At 41.3% G+C, this 22,225-nt stretch overlaps 1 protein-coding gene and 1 long non-coding RNA gene across 9 annotated transcripts in view; one reads left to right on the top strand and one right to left on the bottom strand.

Annotated features, from left to right (window-relative positions):
* Nucleotides 1–20,606, top strand: part of LOC138741092 (uncharacterized) — a 50,547-nt gene extending 29,941 nt beyond the window's left edge. The window contains exons 8-9 of one of the 2 annotated variants that reach the window (XM_069894623.1): nucleotides 10,162–10,293; nucleotides 17,374–20,606. In XM_069894623.1, coding sequence (XP_069750724.1) covers nucleotides 10,162–10,293; nucleotides 17,374–17,448 — 207 coding nt within the window. In that variant the 3' untranslated portion in view covers nucleotides 17,449–20,606. The remainder of the gene's footprint in view (nucleotides 1–10,161; nucleotides 10,294–17,373) is intronic. The other variant, XM_069894626.1, reaches the window with a different exon arrangement.
* LOC138741094 (uncharacterized) lies at nucleotides 87–15,259 on the bottom strand. 7 transcript variants are annotated; one of them, XR_011343329.1, is made up of 7 exons: nucleotides 15,245–15,259; nucleotides 14,869–15,018; nucleotides 7,969–9,713; nucleotides 4,301–4,371; nucleotides 1,327–1,407; nucleotides 601–739; nucleotides 87–254 (listed from the first exon to the last, which is right to left on the bottom strand). It is a non-coding gene; the product is annotated as an uncharacterized lncRNA (long non-coding RNA). The 7 variants fall into 7 exon arrangements; XR_011343330.1 differs by lacking the exon at nucleotides 7,969–9,713 and adding an exon at nucleotides 3,753–3,841; XR_011343328.1 differs by lacking the exon at nucleotides 7,969–9,713.
* Nucleotides 20,607–22,225: the final 1,619 nt, after the last annotated feature.

Here is a 22,225-nt window from a genome sequence, read left to right as displayed (position 1 = left end):
GCACCCAAGCTTGGGTGACAGGAGCTGTGCAGAACCATCTCTAACTTCTGCACCACCATGTTAGCCATACAAACATAAAAGCCATGGAATTTTCAGATTATTTTTTATTTCTTGATAATATTGTAAATCTCATCTAATACAAATAACGAAATTCACACTTTTATTCTTCATCATTTGAATAAATCTCCTTCAGTTTTGTAGATAGTTCTTGCTTTTTTTGGTTTAAATATTCAAACACGTTGGTCATCAACTGTCTATTAAAAAAAAAGTATATATTATTACATTATATATGGAACTGCATAATTCCATCTGTGATATATGGTCTTGGTATATTTGTTGGAAACATAATAGGGAGTTTTACTCTAAATTGGTCACCCATTATGTAACTTCTTGGGTGTATTTGAAGTTAAGTGTGAAGTGGGAGCTTCCCTCTTCATGCAATCTCCTTGGTTAGTAGAGTACAACAAATCTACAGTTACTTATCAATGAAGATTTCTCTTCCAACTGCCTTACTTCAGATGCAACTTTAATGAAAATTAAAATTCTGTTTTCATTTAATGAATATAATTTACTTAAATAGCATAAAGATTTTGTGATTACTTTGTTGTTTGAAATGTAGAAGAGGATCTAATGTTCTCCAAAGCAGTTGATAAAGTATTTTCAAAACTACTTAAGTAATCCCCAGTTTGTGGAGAGGGGGACGTGGGATTGACTTCTTCAACAGGGGTGGCATTACATGCTGTAAAATAGAGTTGAAAGATACAGTATTAGAACTACAGTAACAACAGTAGTCCATGTGTGCATTAAGTATGAAAAATTTTAAAAATGAGTCTGCAGACACCATAAGAATCAAAACCGCATTCAATCTAAGTTTTACCCCAGCCGGTGAATTCATTCTTAAATAAAAATGGGGTTGATTGTAACATCTGTTATGAGTGCTAATTGATCTGGTTCCAAAGTTCTGTCATTTGGTTGTGACTAAAATCAAGGCCCAGAAACACTGTTCACTTCAGAGTTTATGAAGATATGAATTTGAGCTAGAGCAAACAATCTTTTATTGGTAAATAACATTGAACTAACTTAATTCCTAATGTATATTTTCACTAAGAATATTGTTATCTCCCGCTTTAACTGTTCTCAGAAGGTTGCTAGGGCTATGAGAAGCGAGTCATAACCAAACTGAGCTAAGTAGAATTGAGACAGTTCAAGGCTGGTTGGGTGTGAAAGGTGGATACTGTTTCAATCCCTAGAGTTTTATTCAAATGACTTCCTGAGTAAATAAGAACATTTGTTAACAGTTTTTTCAGTTAGGAGTCATATACGTACCAGCCAGTGTTACAACCAGAAGAGCCAGTGTTATGACTTGAACCTTCATTTTGATTTTCTTGTCCTTCTATATTTTGGATTCTATTAGAGAAGTTGCAGTTAGTTGACAGCATAGTGTTGAGTTAGTGGGTAATCAGTATGAGCTGTTTAATTTCTGACTTTTTGATTACCTCATGTTTGTAGCCCTTTCTATTTACTCATTTATCCATCTCTCGTATCCTGATTATGTGACCCTCCATGCCAGTGCTTCCATTATACCTTTCTTTTAACTCAACCATATGTACAGCTCTTCCTGGATGTCCAGGCCCTTGACTGCCCATTATATTTCCTGCATTTCTACTTTCCCCCTTTCTCCCTGCATCTAGAAACAGGAAAGAATTTCCATACCATACCTCAGCATGTTGAAAGGTAAGGATAGTTGGGATGTGTACATAGTTCATAGACCAGAATATCAGAAGATGCAGATGTATTTCTGTCTGTCTTAATACCAGCTGTTAAAATTGTGAACTATTTTGGTTCAAACTTTTCTTCCCAGGCACTATTTCTCGAGTATATAAACTCACAAAAATGATGTCAGCAGAAGAGTAATGTCCAAAATGTGTCTCCTGAGAAACTTTTAATCACATTACTCTGAATATTGACAAACACATTTGCTTCCAAAAGAATTAATGCTGTAGTCTCAAAAGGAATGTTCATGAAAGACCAATTTTCTATAAACTACATTTATGATCAGACTACCATATGTCATTTTGCTTACAGCTTCTTCTGTATACTGCCCACATGAAGACTGATATTTCCATGTTTAATTTTTTTTTTAATTTAAATTTTAAATTTAGACGTACAGTACAATAACAGGCCATCTCGGCCCATGAGTCCGTGCCACCTAATTTACACCCAATTAACCAACACCACCCCCCCCCCCCCCCACCCACCCAATATGTTTCAAATGGTGGAAGGAAACTAGAGCCCCCAGGGAAAACTCACACAGACACGAGGAGAATGTACAAACTCCTTACAGATCCTGGGAGTTGAACCCTGGTCTTGATTGCTGGCTCTGTAAAGGCATTACCTTAACCACTATGCCAGCCATGCTGCCTTTCAAATACTTCGCTGCAACCAATCAGCAAATCACTGCAATCTGTGATCATTGGTTAAAATCTTACTCTCATCTGTATTGGTTACATGGACATGTGAACAAAATCTTCCTGATTTCTGAAGCAGTGATAGGAATTATTACCAAATTACTTTCTATTCCATTACATTGGGACTCCATCCACATATTAATCAGCCCACAAAAGCATTAGGTTGGGCACATTCACTTGTTTGCCATGCAGAACTTGCTGGAGAAGAGGCGTGCAGAGGTTAGAGTCATACAATGCAGGGAGCTTCCTGGAAAAATGCCTGTAGTTCTGGAGGATGTCTTTCAGGGCAGCTCATAATCTAGTATGCTCTGCAGTCTTCTGTCTATCAGCAAAATCCTCAACATCAATACCACCCCTCCCAAACACAAACAAATTATTCTGCTAACTTTGCAACGTCCTATGTTATTAAACCTAAGCGCAAATGCTCCACATTCCCAAATCTCTAATGAGGTTGTCTCCTGTAACTTCGTGATTGCCGACAGGCATTGTGTGCTCTCAGGCTGGCTGCTAATTTCTCAGTGAGATGTCAAAGTGCTGCTGGCAGTGAGAAATTTTCTGAACACCTTGATAATAATGAGAAAGCCTAACAAAACTTTAGGCACTCTTACACAGTCACTGAACAGCAGAAAATTTCTGCTCCAATGGCAGTGTAAAAAATGTTGGGATGGAATTTTTATGCAAATTCCATCCTGTAATTTTTCCACTCGTACCCCTACACATTTTTATGGAGTGGCTGCAGTGTAAATTGACCACAGCCTCTCCGTAAGAAACAGGTATAATGAATATGATGTTCCCCTGCGACAAACTCCATAATGCAGGAAGGCTGTGTAAACAATCATATCGGGACACACTGGAAGGAAGTATGCTAATTTTTTTCAGAATAATTCTGAAGTTTCTGTGTAAAAATGCCATTTGAAAACCACTATCTTGGAGCTATGTTAAAACAGCTCCAGAAACTTCCTCTGCTCTTTTGAAAGCATGTCCTCAAATATTGTCAGAATGGCCCATATAGCTGTTGGTGAATAGGGAGGGATTCCTATAAACCAGGCACTATGAGCAGAAAGCTGACACTCCACTATCAGTGGTCTTTATAATTTAGTATGCTTCAGCCCTTCCTACTCCAAAGGAAGCCATCCCAATCTATCCATGCTCTCCCTGCAGCTGAAATGGTCTTTTGAGGCCAATATTCTGATGAAGTATTTAGCACTTGAAATGAGGTGCCATGGAAAGCAAAGAGCAATGGTGTGAAATAAGATTAACATAGATAGGTACTTGATTGCTGACCTGGTTACTGGGAAATAAATGGAAGGATATAATTGATGGTTAACACTCTAGAGCGAGCTGATCTCAATGGCCTCCAGTGTTATGTGAATCTTCAGAATGGAAGAAAAAAATTGATAAAAATCTGAGTCATTGAAACATCTGCTACTGACTATGTTCCTGTATGGATAGAATCACATTGTGAATTTGTATCCAAATTAGAATCGCATATTGAAATTTAGTGTCTATTTTATATTTTGATTTTATTTTCAATCCAGTCACTTTAGTTTTCAAAAAATACTTATAAACAGCCAACACCACAATGTTTCAGCATTGTTCCCTGGTTGTTGGTCATGAGTTATTTTTCTTATTCTCTCTCTATTCTCACCCTTTTAATGTATATTCCTAAATGGGCAATTTAACATTTGGTAAACATAATCCATGTTATTCACATTTTCCTATTTTTAAATGAAAATTTGAAATAAAATGTTGAGCCATGTCTGAGTAACAGCCTCCTGGTTCAAATAATGGTTTTCATCCTGGCCCAGAAAGGAGAAAGGAGTAAATCTTACCTGGAATGTGCAAGCTGCTTTATGCTTCTGTGAAGCAGTTTGCCTTCTATATGTACACATTTATATATCACCTGATAAGGGTTTAAGATAAGATAAAGTTAGTGAATAGTCAATGTGTTATGAGTTTGTCAACAGTAGCACTCAAACCATGAATTCTGTTGTTTTCTGGTATTTCTGCTAATCCAATAGCCCATGTGCCTTGGCTTTTGAATCAATTTTCAAGATTCAATTTATTGTCATAGTAATAAAACGGTGTAATTTTCTTGAAATTTCTTTTTGTCTGCTGCAAGGCAGACAGATTCACCACTGGCAGAAGTTACCTAATTGGCTCTTACATTTTTTACAGTTAGAGAGAGAAAAGCAAAAGAGAGTCCTCTCCAGAGTCACCAAGTGTCAGTAGTTTTGCCTCCAGTGCTTCCGCAGCACCCGCCACTGCACAGAGTCCAGTCCAAACCATTGGCAAGCCAGGCTCCAGATCTGAACATCCAATACAGTCAGGAATCTTTCAGCAGCTTCGCCACCTCCTCGCATTCCAGTTCCGATACCTGGTACCCCTCCAGCCAGTCTTCAGGAGTCCACAACCCAGCATGAGTCTCCTGATAGCAGTTTCCAGCAGCCCACAGCTTCCTCACCTCCAGTCACCAGCAGGCCACCGCATGCGCTGGTCACCCAGCTGCAGAGCCCCTCGTTGGTCCATCACCACGGTCATCATCCCCTGCGAGTCATCTCCTCCACTTGTCCCTCTCAGATGGTGCATGATCTTCCTGTCCTCTAGTGCCCTGCTCCAGTCCTCCGCTTTCCCAGAGTCTGCAGCCCCTCATGGCTGCTGCCAATTAATAGGCGCTGCAGACCCACTGTCGTGGGATTTCAAATAAAATCCCCTGTCAGCTCCCTCAATGGTCCATTCAAAGCCAGTTCAGAGCCGGTGGCAATTGACTGGGTGGCTGGACTCCGCTGGAGCACCTTGGCTCCCTCGCTCCCAGTGGAACTGCACCAGTGGTAGCACTGCCGCTGTCTTCAATGGCCCAAATGCTGCATGTCGTTATAGATGCAGTGTTAAGTTACCCTCATCGCATTACCTTGATGCATTCTCATTCATCTCAAAAATTTCAAAATAAACTCAAAATTAATAAAGTTTATTTTTTTTCTGATGGGTGAGGCGAGGGGGGGCAATGTTATTTCAGAACAAGGAGTCACCATTTTGAAATTAGAATTAGACCATTCAAGAATGGAAAAAAAGGAAACTTTTTCACAGAAAAGACAATGGTCACCTAGAAAAAGTTCATCCAATATCAGGAATACGTAGAAAACCATCCAAATATTTGAGCTCTATACATTTTTGTTGTATAAATTTATCAAGATGTGAAAAAGATTTTTTTTCACATCATAATTTTCAAGAAGGCCAGTATTTATTGTCCATCTCCAATTGTCTCAAGAAAATGTTAGTGAACTGCTTTCTTGAACTGTTGCAATCATTTGGATGAAGATACATTCACAAGGGAGGGACTTAGATGCAGTGAACATGAAAGAACAATCTAGTAGGTCATATTAAGTCAAGGCAGTCTGAAAGCCACTGTTGATCATTAGTGCAGCAGCCCACCTCTGCTCTACTTTGCATCTGGCTAATATTCAATAACTCCATTTTGAGGTTAGTTTTGTTGCTTTGCATCATAGGTGATTCCTAACACTGAGTAATATGGTAGTACCCATGTGCTCTCCAAAAATGTACAAATGTTGGCTCATTGGGATTTTGTCTCCCTTTTGACAAGTCTTGTATTTAGTTTAACTGGGTTTGCATACCTGTACATCTTCATCACCCACCCAGCCTAACCCAGATCCACTTGCCAGTTTAATTACCAACACCCCAACCAGTTGTATCAGCTTTAAGAAATGAGCATGAACATTTTCAGGGTTTGATATCTGTGGAAGCAGAACCATCACAGCTAAAATAAGTTAGTTCCTTGTGACCTCTTTATTCCCACCTGACTCTTTCCACTCAAAACTAATTTTCACACTTTCCCAGTACTGTTGAAGGATTTTTACCTTCAACATTATTTCTGTTTATATTTCCAAAGATGATACCTGACACACTGAATGTGTCCAGAATCTCCCCTTTATACCACGTACACCGGAAGATGATTGTCATCGTTAGGTCCATTTTCTTCAAACCACGTCAGGAGTGTGAAGGAATGTTCCACACTTGCCAAGATTAATTCAATGCCAACAACTTTCAAGATGCTCAACAGTTTTGAGGACAAAGCAACCTGCTTGATTAGCCACCACCCTAAACAATAATGTACACTATCTACAAAATAAACTTCAGTTACTCTCCCAGATTACTGACTGCACCTCCTGAACCTGTGACCTGCATCACTGAGAAGCAAGGATAGCAGCTACACAGGTACTCTATCACCTGCCGGTTCCCCTCAGAGTTCCATATGATCCTGATTCAGAAATGCATGGCCTGTCTTTCATTGTCACTGGTTCCAAGTCTTGGAACACCATGTGCAGCAGCACCCACTATGCAAATACTACGGTGGATTAAGGAGGGCTCTGACTACCACTAAAAGCAATGCTGGATGGGTAATAAATGCCAGGTTTGTCAGCCATGCCTAGATATTGAATAATAAATGTAAACAAAAACAAGCAGGTGGTCTAAGTCAAATAGATATCAATTGATCAGCCAGTAATTGGATTAGTGTAAATTGATTGGGTGGAATTTTGGGTAATAAGGCAGTATGAAGCGAGTGGTCATTCACATTCTATTTAACCATATAACCATTTATGGAGCGGAAACAGGCCATGTTGGCCTTTTGAGTTCGCACCGGTTCATTGATTTTGTGCGCCCTCTTCAGGTATTGATCCCGGTAGATCTTCATTCAATAACGATGGACGAATTCAATCTTTTTTTTTAACTAATTAAGTCTGATTAAAATTACCTATGTGAGTGTTGAGAGCAAAATTTCACAATTGAGAGTGAAATTTCGCAGTTGAGACCTGGTCGCAGCACTATTTGCTCTAGCTCATGTGAGTGATTCCTGATCTCTGTCTTTGTGGAAAATATTAGGATCACAGAATGGAAGTAAATGAAGGAGAGTTAGAAGCTCAGGTTTGGGGATCGCAATACCATAGCAACCAAAAATATAAAATATGAAAACAAGATCTGAATTCACCGCTCATTGTGGCATTGTTTCTTGCAGACAAAAGTTTGTACCTTCAAGTCAGCAAATCAAAGAAATCAAACAAGATTACAATCCTCAAACCTTGCCGACTGAGCCTGGGTCTGAGAAACTGAAAGCGCAGGATGGGGAAAGGCTCTACTTTTTGGCTATTGGCCTCCTTAGGACTCTCTTCAAAGTTTATGGGCCACCTTCCCTGTGAAGCAGTCATTTAGTTGGTTTCTTCCATACTTCTCTCCTACTGATTACATTAAAAATATGGAAAATATTTTATGATTTCGGCCTCTGCCCTCCACTGAGGGCAGACTCAAGTCTATTGAGTCTGCTCCACCATTTAATCATGAGCTGACCCATTTTCTAATTCAGCCCCACTGCTGGGCCTTCTCTTTGAAACATCTTTGATGCTCTGGCTATCACTCTCTGTATTAAATACATGCAATGACCTGGCCTCCACAACAGCCTGTGGTAACAAATTCTTGTCCAGCCCACCTGAGCAGTCAGGGTTGTAGATTGGGGAAAGTCAATTGGACATATTTATTGTCGACAGCCACATAACGGACTGCAAAAGGAGTAGTGGGGAAATCATTCTTCTGGATTTCAGTATATTGCTGAATCATCAGGTGAAAAGGTTGGCTTTAAGCCTCTGATGAACTTTGCCTTTTAAAGTTCTTGCACAAAACATTACATTTATCCTTGGACTTTATACAGGTGACAAAATATCACCAGAATCATCAATTTGGTTGTAAGAGTTCACCTAAATTTGCATGGGACTTGGAACAATATTTGTTCAGTAAAATTTGGTTACAGTTTTACTAACCTCTCAGATATCACAGTGATAGTCCACTGACTTAATGAAAGGTTATTTGCCTTTTTTAAGGACAGTCCTCATATATCATTAACTGAGGAAAATCCATATTTAATGCCATCCTGCAATTCTTTGCCAGCAAGATCAGAGAGTAAGGTCAATTTTGCGGATGTAAAAATGGACACATTGAAGTGGCAACAGCAAGATCAGGAGCAGAGTCCTGACATGCTACTGTTTAAAAAAAAATATAAGAAACTTTCGATTTTAATAACTCAGGTACCACATAATCAAAATGTCTCCAAATTATTACTTCACTCTTGAAAGAAGCCGGTTCTTCTTTCTATATTTGGACAGAAAAATGTCATTGCACAAGATGGGGCACAATAAATGAATTCACATACAGCCAAGAAATAGGGCCTGGACAACTTTGCCCATCATCTGTTCTCCAGCCAATAATTCAGCTATTGGATTGAGGCAGAGCTTGAAGGACACTCCAGCTAAGCCCGGCATTAATAAAACTTGGATGGTGTTCTGATTTATACCTCATGTGCTTTTGATGTTAAATAGGCTGGGTATGAATTAGTCAAATGAAAATTAGGTGTCAATATGGAGGAAGTAATTTGAGGATATTGGAGAGTAAATCAGGGACTATAAATTTAGGAGGCCTAAATCTGGTGAGTGGATGTAAATGAGGGGATCATAGGAATGTACAGCAGAGAAACGGACCCTTTCTGCCGACACCATCTATGATGACCTTTATGCCTATTTACAGTCATCTCATTACCTAGGCTAGGCCAGAAACCCTCCATGTCTTTCCAATCCAAGTACTTATCAAATTCCCTTTTAAATCTTGTTACTGCATCTGCCTCTACCACTTCCCCTGGCAACTCATTCCAAATATTCACCAGCCTTTGTGAAAAACTTAACCCTCAAATCTCCTTTAAATTTCTCCCCTCTCACCTTAACCTGTGCCCTCTGGCTTTGGATACCCTTGCCGTGGAATGTTCTTTTACTATCATCCCTATCTCTGGCTCTCATAATTTTCTAAACCTGAGAGGGAGAGGGTGGAGGTTAGTCAAATGAAGATGAGACAACTGATGGAAGAAGACTGAGGGGAGGTTTGGTAGCAATAGAGATCGACTGAGGAAGTGACTGTAAACGAGTGCACATGCTGGTGTCAGATGTGTGAGTGTTTATGGTCAGAGCTTATTGATAAGTAGCTCTATTATATTTTCGTGCTTGTTTGTGTGTGTGTGTGTGTGTGTGTGTGTGTGTGTGTGCCTGCACCCACTGGATCTGTGCAGCAGATCCTTGTCTCCAGTCATCTTGTCTCCTTGCCATTAAACCCAGATTCCACTCTGTCAGGTCTTTGTGTCATGATGTGCAATGTCTATTCCAGGTTAAAAGGGAATCACCTGCATCATCCACTCTGTAAAAATAAATGAGAAATGAGTCAACCTTGAACCCAACTTTGTTGGAAAGAAGAAGAATTTAATATCATGAACATAAACAGTAAAACGTTTAAGTGGATTGCCACTTCTCCTCCTCTGGGAGGCAGACGAGTGCTTCTGGAGTTTGTACTCTGTTCAGTCACCAGTGAGCATTCTCTGAACATTATTCAATGACGACAGAGATTGATAAATATTTCTGATTTTTAAACTTCTAATCGTTTAAAATTATTATCCTGGAAGACGATTCCATATTATCTCAAGAATGAAAGGAGGGCATTTAACCACAAACCTCTAGTTTTCTGATTGCATCACAACTAACTTGTGGCTGAACTCTATTTACCTTTCTGAGCTTAGCACCCAACCAGAAATCCATTGCTCTCAGTGTTGAAAGCTGTAACAGGCCAAGGTCATTTTGTGTTCCCTTAGGACCTTGGAGTGATGCAGCACAGAATTAAAAACACAAATGTGGCGGAAAAAATGCAGCAGGGCAGGCAGCATGCATGGGAAGTAATGAGAATGAACTTTTTGGACCTGGGCACAATGATTTCACAAACCCAGGTAAGGGTTACATGAAGTGTCATGAAGAAATGGACACAGGAAGACTGCCCCCTCTCTCTTAAAGAGACAGTTGGAAGTGGTCATTCTCTTTCAATAGTCACTTATTCTGTGTTCTCCTTTGACCAGGAGTATCTTCAATTTGTCTTACTTATAGGATGGCCAAGCAACTTCTGGTTTAAAAATGTCTCCGTTTCAGTAATATGTTGTTCAAAAATGTCTTTAATCATGTGACGTGATATCATTGCTGATATGACTCCAAATTGTCTGCTGAGACCAGCCAGCAGAATGGCTGTGTGTGCACACAGATGCTTCTGAGCAAACATCTATTGTTTTGAGGTTTCAATGGAGAACAGTCATAAGCAGTCACACTTTCTCTTTAAGCAAACAGGCTTCCAGCAGAACAATGAATAAGCAGACAAATGGTCTCTGAGATCTGCCAGCTGTCATTTCAAAGGATTTACCAGTGTGTACTTGTGTATGTCTGTCTGTCCATGTCCAAACAAACAAAATAACTTTACTAAAAATATATAATGACTAAAGTTAATAATACAATTCCATCACACCATCTTACAACATTACTATAAAAATTTAAAATAATAGTGCATGAAAAGTAAGGCAGTGTCTTTGGTTCATTGATTATTTAGGAATCTGATGGCAGCGAGGAAGAAGCTGTCCTTATGCCACTGAGTGCTGGTCTTTAGGCTCCTGTATCTTTTCCCCAATGGTAGCAGAGAGAAGAGGGCATGGCCTGGGTGGTGGAGTTTTTGAGGATAGATGCTGCTTTTATTAAGACACTGCCTTATATAGATGTCCTCGATGGAGAAAAGCCTGGTTCTTGTGATGTAGCAGGCCGAGTTAACAACCATCTGGAGTTTATTCTTGTCTTGAAAGTTGGCACCTCCATAACTGGCAGTGATGCAACCAGCCAGAATACTCTCCACAGTTGTCGAGAGTCTTCAGTGACACCTCACAAAGTATAGCTGTTGGCGAAGCTTCTTTGTGATTGCATCAACATGGAGGCTCCTAGACAGATCCTTGGAGATTTTGACACCCAAGAATTTGAAGTTCTTGACCCTCTCCACTACTGAGACCTTGATGAGGACTGGCTCGTGTTTCCCTGACTTCCTCCTGAAGTCCACAATCATCTCTTTGGTTTTACTGATGTTGTTGTTGTTACACCATTCACCCAGCTGCTCTATCTCCCTCCTGTATGCTTCCTCATTGCCGTTTGTGATCCTGCCGACAACTGTGGTGTCATCAACAAACTAGTAGATAACATTGGAAATATGTTGGCCACTCAGTCATGGGTGTATAATGAGTAGAGCAGTGATCTAAGCTCACATCCTTGGGGTGCGTCTGTGCTACTGATCAGTGAGGAGGAGATGTTGTTTCCAATTCATACTGACTGTGGTCTTCCAATGAGAAAGTTAAGGATCCAGCTGCAGAAGGGGGTACAGAAGCCTAAGGTTTGTAGTTTCTTGACTAACACTGAGGGAATAATGGCATTGAAGGCCGAGGTGTAGTCGTTGAAGAGCAGCCATTTGTATGAATTGCTATTTTTGAGGTGATCCAGAGCACAGAGGATAGCCAGTGATATTACATCTGCTGTGGAGCGATTGTGATGACAGGTAAATTGCAATGGGTCCAGATCTTTGCTTAATTCTGCCCTTGACCAGTCTCTTGAAGCATTTCATCACAGTAGAAGTTAGTGCTACTGGGCAATAGTCTTTGAGGCAGCTCACTCTGCTCTTCTTGGGTACCGGGTTGATTGGTTCCCTTTTGACGCAGGTAGAAACGTCTGACTGCAGCAATGAGAGGTTGAAAATGTCTGTGAAAACACTCCAGCTAGTTGGTTGGCACATATTTTCAGTACCCTGCCAAGTACACTGTCAGGGCCTGACACCTTACGAGGGATCACCCTCGAATGTTATTCTGATGTCGCCCTCAGAGACAGATGTTAAAGGGTCCTCAGCTTTTTCAGGGAATCTAGTAGACACTGTTTGGTTCTTCTTCTCAAAGTGGGCATGGAAGGTGTCAGCTCATTGGGTACTGAAGTATCACAACCATCTATAGTGTTCACCCTCACTTTGTTGGCTGTAAAAGCCTACACTCCCTGCCATGTATCTGTCGCTGTCTCTAGCTTCCTCTGGAATTGCCACTTTGCTTCAGATATGACCTTCTGGAGGTCGTACAGGTACACAATCCTTTATCTGGAATCCTTGGGGGACAGTGTGTTCCGAATTTTAGATTTTTCGGATTTCAGAACAAAAGCCAGCTGCCTCAAATTTAAGCCCACCAAAATTGTGCTGCTGTATTCATCCCCTTCCAGTCATGCTGACGTCTCTCTCCCCACCCCTCGCCAACCCAAGTTGCGCTGCCATCACTCTTCCACTCCCCACCCACCCGAATCGCGCTGCCATCTCTCTACCCCCCCCGCCTCTGCCCGCCCGAGTCGTGCTGCAGTCTCTCTCTCTTTCCTCCTCCACTGTACCAGCACCAGAAAAAAAAATGCTGTAGTTTGGAGCTTTCCGAATTTTAGATGTCCGGATAAAGGATTGTGTACCTGTACCTTGACTTCTTTTAAAGATCCTGATCCCTGGCCATAAATGCCCTTTTTCTTGCCCTCAGCAGATTATGAATTCTCTGATTCATCCAGGGTTTCTGGTTGGGGAACACCCGGTACGAGTGCGTGGGCACACACTATTCCATGCAGTGTTATGATCACAATTCTGGCCCTCTCCACTACTGAGACCTTGATGAGGACTGGGTCATGTTTCCCTGACTTCCTCCTGAAGTCTACAATCATCTCTTTGGTTTTGCTGATGTTGAGCACAAGGTGGTTGTTGTTACACCATTCACCCAGCTGCTCTATCTCCCTCCTGTACGCTTCCTCATTGCCGTTTGTGATTCTGCCAACAACTGTGGTGTCATCAACAAACTAGTAGATAACATTGAAATTATGTTGACCACTCAGTCATGGGTGTATAATGAGTAGAGCTGTGAGCTAAGCACACATCCTGGGGGGTGTGGGGGGGATGGGTGGGTGTATGTGTGTGTGCGCACGTGCACACATATGTGGGTCTGCACCTGTTTGTTGTAAGCATTGGTGTTTGTGTACTAAAATCCAAACCTATGAGCAATTATGACTGTGAGTGGATTTTTCCATGTGTCTCTGTCTGTGAACATATCTTTGTGAGAGTGACTGTGTGCTCTTCTCTCTGAATTTACATGTGCTTATATGAATATGTTCTCTTTGACTGCCTTTCAATAATTTCTCTATATGTGTCTGACAGTGCCAATCTGTGTATGTTTTTGTGTGTCTGTGCATGTCTCTGTAAGCATGTATTTGAATTTGTCAATGAAATGTGTCTTTGTTAGACTGTATTACTGTTTGAATGTGATTTCAATCTCTTTATACCTTGTCAGAGAACATATCGGAAGCCATGATCCACCAGAGGGTTTCACCATTCACAGACTGGATTGGAACTCAAATTCTGGCAGAGGGAATAGTGGCAATTTAAGGCTTTAGTTAATTCTGGCTGGTGCACAGATGTTGGGGTCATGTTGACCTCCTGGTCCACTGAATTAGAGTAAATCTCGATTAAATGCAAATCCTTTTTTCTACTCCAAGAGTTCTCATCAGTGATTTTCACCAGAGTTTATATTGTTCCCAGTACAAATTACAAACAGGCTCTTGTGGTGCTGCATAATGTGGTCAGTAAACAAGAAATGGCCTACCATAATACACTACAGATCATAGTCGATGACTTTAACCAAGCCTATCTCAAGAAAACCTTGCCCAATTACCACCAGCTCATAACTTACTTTACCAGAGATCCTAGCACACTTGATCGCTGGTACACCAAGATAAGGAAGGCATACCATTCTTTCCCAAGATTGTATTTTGGCAAGTCAGATCACTCTGCCTGTGCTCCTTCTGCCATCATGCAGACAGAGCTGAAAAAGGGAGGCTCAGTTTAGCCAGAAAGTGGTCACAGGAGACCAAAGAACAGTTACAGGACTGCCTTGAGTCAGTGGATTAGTCGATTTTCAAGAACTCAGCTGAGGATCTGAATGATTACATTAGGGTAATTACAGACTTTATCAAAACAGCTATTGAAAAGTGTGTCTCACACGTTCAGGGTTTTTCCTAACTAGAAGCCCTGGTTGAACGATGAAATCCAGAACCTGCTGAGAGTAGATATGACCTAAAGCCATCTTGCAGGCAAAGTGGAGATTCCTGACGAAAATGGAACCAACCAAGTATACCCAACAGCTGAGGCAGGGCCTAAATGAAATAACTTATTACAAAATCAAATCTGGAGCAGTAGGAGACAGTAAATCCTCACTCCAGATGAAGTCAATGCCTGATTTGACTACCAGGTCAAGAAAAAGCCACTGCACACCCCCATGTCCTCTGACGATCCTTTACTGTCAGTACCTGGAGATAGAATCCAAGGAAAGCAACCAGTTTGGAAGGAGTACCAGCTGAATATTGAAAACCTGTGCTAACCAACTTACTAATGTATTCACAATTATCTTCAACATCTCCCTCTGGCAGGGCGTGGTACCTACCTGTTCCAAACAGGCCTCAATTATACCGGTGACCAAGAGAGTGGTCTATTGACCAGTGGCACTGATATTCACAGAGATGAAAGACTGGGTTGAAGCATATCAGCTCCTGTCTAAGTGGCGACACCTGCTCGACACAAAGCCGTGAAACACCTAGGTAGAAAAGACGCATATATTAAGATGCTGTTTATCAAATATAGTTCTGCATTCAACACTATTATCCCCTCAAAATTGATCAGTAAAGTCCAAGAAATGGTCCTCAATACCCTACTGTGTAATTAGCTCCTGAATTTCCTCATCTACAGACTACAATCATTGATAAAAACATCTCCATCCCAATCTCCATCAGTATCAGAGACCCCTGCTCTACTCACAATACCTCTTGAGGAAGGGCTCAGGCCTGAAAAATTGGACACTGCAAGACCTGCTGAGTTCCTTCAGCATTTTTGTGTTTTTACTGTAAGTAAATGTCTGTGAATATCTTTGTGTGTCTAATTGTTGCCTGACACACTTATTCTACTTATTCTTTGTTCTTCATCTGCGAACTCAAAAAGACATGCAATATTTTCTTTTGTTTAACTTTTCTTTGTCAATCACATTGAGCTCAGAAAAGTCAAGTATACTTTATGCCTGAACATTATTGAGAAACAAGAGGTCAGGGGTATTGAATGATATGAATGATTAACTCTGTGGTTTGACCATGAAAGAGATTTTGCATAAGCTGATCCACATTTACACTAAAAATTTTGATTCTCTTAAGTAAAACAACACACTGTATAGTTTTCTCTGAATGTATTTTAGCACGAGTATATAAGCTTCAAGGAGGCAAGTGAATCAAGGTCGAGGAAGGTAGAGGTCCCAGAATGGGGAGGGGAGACTAGTAAAGGGAGAGGAATAGAAAGGGAAGAAGAGGATAGAGGAGCAGAGGACAAATGGGACTGAAGGGGAAACTGAAGCCTCTTAATTATTGGAGTAGGAGAGAAAGGGAATTAGAGGAGGACAAGAGATAAAGAAGTGGAAGGGGAGAGATAGAGATATATTTCTGCACTACACTGTGTTTGCATAGAAAAGGGTTTTGGTTGCACAATGCATAATGCCAGAGAGAAAAGACAAGTGCCCCTTTTACACAGAGATACCACTTAATTGGCATGTGAATGACTAGCGTTTAAAGCCAGGTTGGGCCGTTCAGTGAACCAAGAAAAGCTGGGTCAGTGCAACCTTTTACATAGTAACCTGGCATCCCAAATGAAAAGGAGGTGGGACCTGCAGCATCGGCATCCTGTGTGATGTATAACGTACGTGCTGGGTGAATTTGAGGTACATATGCCATACACATTTGCTGCGCATCATTTTTAACTATTTGATGCGTACACAATCAGATCTTTATGAACAATGTTTACGTGTATTCAGAAAAATGTCAAGGAGAAATTGAAGAGAAGCAGGGAACTGTTTGAGGCAGAAAGGCACGCAGAGCTGAGAAGCCATAGACAGCAACATTTAGTTCTTTTGAATCTTCTTGTGCTGCTATCTGATAGAAGAATGTGGAGGAGAGAGAGAGAGACCACATGGGCCCGTGTTCTGGTCTAATGTCCTTGACAATTTTGATGAAGATGAGTGGTGGAGTCACTTTCAAATGTCTTGGAACACTTTTGATTTTGTATTGGAACTCCTCGAGACAAAATTGAAGTGCAAGGCAACAAAGTGACGACAGTCTCTGGAACCTCAGCTCAGACTCGCCGTGGCTCTGTGATGGTATGCCATCCCATGTAAAGATACATTAATTAGTCGTATTTTTGGTGTACATGTCGCCACTGCGTGTGTGTTGGTGCACCAAGTTAGTGGAGCTTTGAGGAGGACCCTTTTTAAACATCTTGTTGACCTGCTGAGAGATGCACATCTTCAGGAGACAAAGTATGGATTTGCAGAACGTGCCATCAATCACACACACATTCCTATCATTTCCCCCCCCCCCCTCACCCTTGAGGTTGCACCAGCCTACTACAATCATGAAGGGTGGCACTCCATTGTTCTTCAAGCTGTTGTTGACCACAACTGCCGGTAAGAATCATGGCCCGAGTTATAATTATTTGTCTTCAACAATCAATGTGTTTCTTGTGTCGATCAAAACACTGTGCTTTCGTTGTTCCAGCTTCAGAGCTGTGATGTGGTTGACCTGGTCACATGCATGATGCTCGAGTTTTGCTCAACCCACCCAAATACAGAAAGGCCAAGGATCAGGCTGCGTATTTCTTCCCACGTGAAATAAGTCCAAATGCCCCATTGTACAGTGATGTATGTGTAGCTCAAGTTTTTACTTGTCACTTGCGATCATATAGAATTCAATCAAAGTGAAATTTATATTTTTATAAACTGAAGGAATGGTGGACTGTGGGTCAGGTTAAAATCCTTATATTGTGCAATGGCCACTACAAAGCATTGGTGAACTGACTGTTTGTGCTGTCAGAAGCTGCATAATATACTTAAACATTTACATTTCTCTGCCCACAGAAATCTAAAATCGTTAACAGAGTGGAAATCCCTGTGCATCTAATCGGAGACCCTGCTTATCCCCTCAGGAATTAGCTAATGAAGGGGTTCACTAACTACCAAGCTCTTGATCAATGGCAGTGAAGCTTCAACTCCCATTTGAGCTCAGCAAGGATGGTGGTTGAGAATGCTTTTGGGTCTCTCAAAGATCGCTGGAGATGCCTGGCCAAACAACTTGATTTTTGTACCACTTTTGTGTCAGATATTGTTGTTGCCTGTTGTATCCTACACAATATATGTGAAATTAACAAGGAGAACTTCATGCCTGAGTGGATCACCGAGCTACCCAATCTCCTGAGCCTGATCGAGTTGCTTCTCAGGGTTCACAAGCATGGAGTCACCAGGCTATCCATGAAGCAATTAAGTCCATTCACTAAACAAATTATGCAAACCAATAACTCATTTAGTAACTGTTTATTGCACATGTAAGAAAACAGTAGTGCAAATGAAATATTTAAATAACAATTGACAATTAAAAGGGTGAATTCAACTGTGAATAACTATGAACAACTGTAAACCTGAACAAAATACCAAAAATTAGTTTTAATGCACTACACAATGATGACAACTGTTAAATCATTCCAACAGCTAGAAGAAGGAGGAAGAAGATGGTTTAAATGATTTGTTTCCCTCCTCCATGAGGTGGAGGCTGTCACGGTGATGTGGCCATGAATAATACTGCCGCAGGGTTGCAGAAGCACAGGAGCAGGAGCAGTTTTATGTGGTGCAGGAGGTGCCATGTGTCAATTCAGGTTCCGCAGAAGGAAGGTCTGTTCATGCATCTCCTGATGAATGTCTTTAATTATTCTGCCAAAGGTATCCATGCACTGAGCCTGCTCCCGTCTATCTGCCTCCTGTGTCTCTCCGCCTCCATCTGCTCCCGCTTCATCATTGCCTCGCAGCCCACCTGCCTTTCCTGTTGAAGACGAGCCCTTTCAAGGTCATCACAGTCCATCTCCTTTAGCTCCTCCTTTAGCTCCTCCTTTATTTCCATCGTGACCATTTGCATTTTCACCGTTTTCTGTTTTTTCTTCCTCCGTCAGCATCCTGAGAACAATAAAACATAAGGGGCAAGCACTCACAAAAAGACATGAGAAAAAAGGCCCTTATGAACAAAACTAAGGTTTTACCTAGTTGATTGAGAGGTGCAGATTCCACATTTGTAGTGGTGGTGTCTCTCTCCAAGCCGGTAACATCCTGATCAGCAGCACTGGTGCAGGAGGTCGGATATGCAGCTGGAACTGTCTCAGGGTGGGATGCATCCTCCATATTGCTCACAAGGGCAACAGGGTCTGCAGAGCGGCCTGTCCCCTAAATCACATAACATTGGTCCAAAAAGGACCAGTCCAACTCCCCTCTGCTACTCCTAGAATTGTGATTGTTGACCTGATGAAATTTTTTTGTTAGGGTCTTCAGCTTGTTAATGATCTGTGCCTCGTCCCTTGTAAAGCTACACTCCTTCGTCTGTAGTGCCAGCCTTTCATATAATGGCCAATCCCTTACTGTTCCAGTTAGATATTTGGGTATCTCGTCTTCCCCTCTGAGGGAAAGGAGCACTTGCACCTCCTTACCCCCCCCCCCCCCCAAATTCGCCATAGTTCATTTCTGCAGTTTCAAGTTTGAATCTCCCACTGGTAAGTTGCACGGATTCAATGTCATCAATGTGCCACAGCCTTTGGCCATCCTAGACCCAGAAAGGCAGGTAAGCCTTTTACCCAGGAGCCGATGCGAAACACATTAGCTCTAATACTACGTATCTTGGCAGGTAATACACAGGATGAAAATTACCCTCTATCCCACTTTCATTGCATTCACACAGGTAAGTGAAGTGGTTAAAAGACAGTTAATTCCCATCTTTTAACGGCTGTGTAAAAGGGGTACCTGAAAGGAAGAAGAGGATTGTAGTAGGTGGGTCAGTTCTATCATTCATGGTCCTGATAGAAATAGTTGCTGCTTCATTTTGAATCAGAATTTATTGGCATGAGCAAGTTATGAAATGCGATGTTTTGCAACAGCATCACAGGGCCAACATTTATATCATGAACCATCTTACAACAATAATATTTTAAAAAATTAAAATAATAGTGCACAAAAAGTAAGACAGTGTCTCTGGTTCATTGATTATTCAGGAATCTGAAGGCATCAGGGAAGAAGCTGTCCTTGTGCCGCTGAGTGCTTGCCTTTAGGCTCCTGTACCTTTTCCCCAATGGTGGGAGAGTGAAGAGGGCATGGCCTGGGTGGTCGGGGGTCTTTCAGGATAGAGGCTGCTTTTTCAAGACACCGCCTCACGTAGATGTCCTCGATGGAATGAAGTCTGGTGCCTGTGATGTCGCAGGCCGAGTTAACAATCCTCTGGAGTGTCTTCTTGGCCTTAGATTTGGCTTGTAGTCTGTAGATGAGGTATACAAGCAGTGATGCAACCAGCCAGAATGCTCTCCACCTGTAGAAGTTTTTGAGAGTCTTCGGCAATCCAATTCTTTTCCAAAAGGCACACTCCGCTTTCATCTGTCTTAGTAACTAAACCCACAAATTTGGGTAAAATCTTTCCAAATCTTGTCCTGCAATTCTTTCAATGTTTTTTTTTCTTTTGATTGTTTGTAAGTATAATATTTCATCATACTCGAAGTACAGCCTGCCAACTTCTTTACAAATCTGATGTATCTTTACTGCTTGTCAATACACAATGACATTCGTACATTGGGTCCAGGAAAGGTCCTCCAAAATAGTGACTCACTTGAATTTAAATTTACTCACCCTCTCCACCTCGTATCCCCTCTGGAAATAAACTTATGTTGCATTGCAATTACTTTACTGGACTAAAATTATATTTTTTATGGATTTTTCACCCATTTTCATAGATCCCATTGCTTCGCCATCCAGAGTTTATTTTTTATATTGTATGTGACATCAGTTTTGTTACCAAAGTACTTCAGCTCATATTTATCTATGTTAAAGTTGATTTGTTACTTAGCACCAAGGTGGGAGAACCCCAAGATCAAAGCAATGATCCCTATGTAGGACAAATATATATATAGATATATATATCTATATATATATATATAGATATATATATAAATTTTGTTCAATAAATAATAATCTCAAATGGTTAGTGAGAGCCGTTCATTTGGTCATTCAGCAGTCTCACTGCCCGTGGGAGAGAAAAAAAGTTGTTTCTCAGCCTGATGGCTCTTACCCTTTTCCTGACAGGAGCAGCTGAAAGATACTGTTTGTGCAGTTGAAGGGGTCCTCAATGATTTTGCATGCTTTTTTCAGACAAGGATCCCAGTAGATCATGTCGAAGGGGGAGAGGGAGACTCCAGTGATTTACTCTGCTGCTTTATAGTCCTGTGGATTGACCTCTGATCCACTTCTCTACAGCATAGAGCTCCTTTGAAAGGTGGACATGATGGTGGCTGGTAGCCTTGCTCACTTCAGTCTTCTCAGGAAGTGTAGTCGCTATTGCACCTTCTAGACAAGTGACGAGATTTTGTATGTCCAGAATAGGTCACTAGTTAAATGGACTCAAAGAAACTTGATTCTCTCCACTCTCTCCACTACAGAATTTTATTGATATATAGTGGAGGGTGGTTGTTCCTGGTCCTTCTGAATTCCTCTATCATATCCTTCATCTTGTCCACATTGAGACTCAGGTTGTTATTTTTATATCATATTATGAGTGTTTCCATCTCTTCTCTGTAGTGCGACTCATCATTGTTGCTGTTGTGGTCAACTACTGTTGTGTCATCTGTAAACTTGATGATATTGTTGGAGCTAGATCCAGTGATGCAGTCATGGGTCAGTAGCATGAACAGGAGAGGGCTGAGCACACAACCTTGAGGTGTGCCAGTGCTCAACATGATGGTGCTCAACATTCTGCTGCCGACCCAGACATTAAGAAGTCCAGAATCCATTTACAGAGAGGGGCTGTTAGTATCCATGAGGACATCTTCTCGACCATCCTTTGGGGAATGATCGTATTAAATGCAAAGCTGACGACGATGAACAGCAGCTGGGCGTATGAGGCATTGTTCTCCAGGTGGTCAGAATGGATGGAGGAAGAAGTGGAGGAACAGTTTCTTCTCTAGATAAATTGAATTGGGTCCAGTGTCTCTGGGAGGTGCACTTTGATACACATTCACAAGACGCTCAAAGCATTTCATAATGACGGAGGGCAGTGCCATTGGTGGTAGTCATTGAGACCTGTTACTGTCACCCTCATGGGTGCCGGAATGATAGTGTCTGTCTTTGAAACCCACAGGGATGATGGACTGCTGCAGTGAGGTGTTGAAGATATCCGTAAAGGCCTCTGTCAGTTGGTTCACATTACCTCATCCCCATTCCATCCCATTATCCCTTCATTTGTCTCCTCCAGACCCTGATCTCCCAGTCCTCATACTGAGATATCATCAGCCAGCACTATATAATGGATTACAGTATGAAATGCAGGAAGGTAGTAAGTTTTTGGCTAATACCAGCTGGTTTTTAGCTCCATCCAAGATGATTTTGCAATTCATCTCAATAGCTAAGAATTTAGGAAAAACCCTAAGAGCATATTGTTACTATTAACCCTGCTCTCTGGCACACCTGTAAATCAAGGAGAAGATTAGATGTCGCTATATTGTTTTCCATGGTGTAAAACATCATCAGCTTTCACTGGATAAGATCCCTTATGAAGAAATAGGTGAGGTGGCTGATATTATCAAACCTGATCCCAGATGTGGTCAGGAGCAGAAACTTAATCTGAGTAGCATTAAAAAATAGTGATATTGAATGTTATGTAAACCCTAATCTCCAATTCCATCTCCTTCAATTT

Source organism: Narcine bancroftii, chromosome 8 (assembly GCF_036971445.1).
Source record: "Narcine bancroftii isolate sNarBan1 chromosome 8, sNarBan1.hap1, whole genome shotgun sequence".
In the NCBI taxonomy this organism is placed as follows: Eukaryota; Metazoa; Chordata; class Chondrichthyes; order Torpediniformes; family Narcinidae; genus Narcine; species Narcine bancroftii.
The sequence above is the reverse complement of the archived record's forward strand: the minus strand, read 5'-3'. Positions and strand labels throughout refer to the sequence as shown.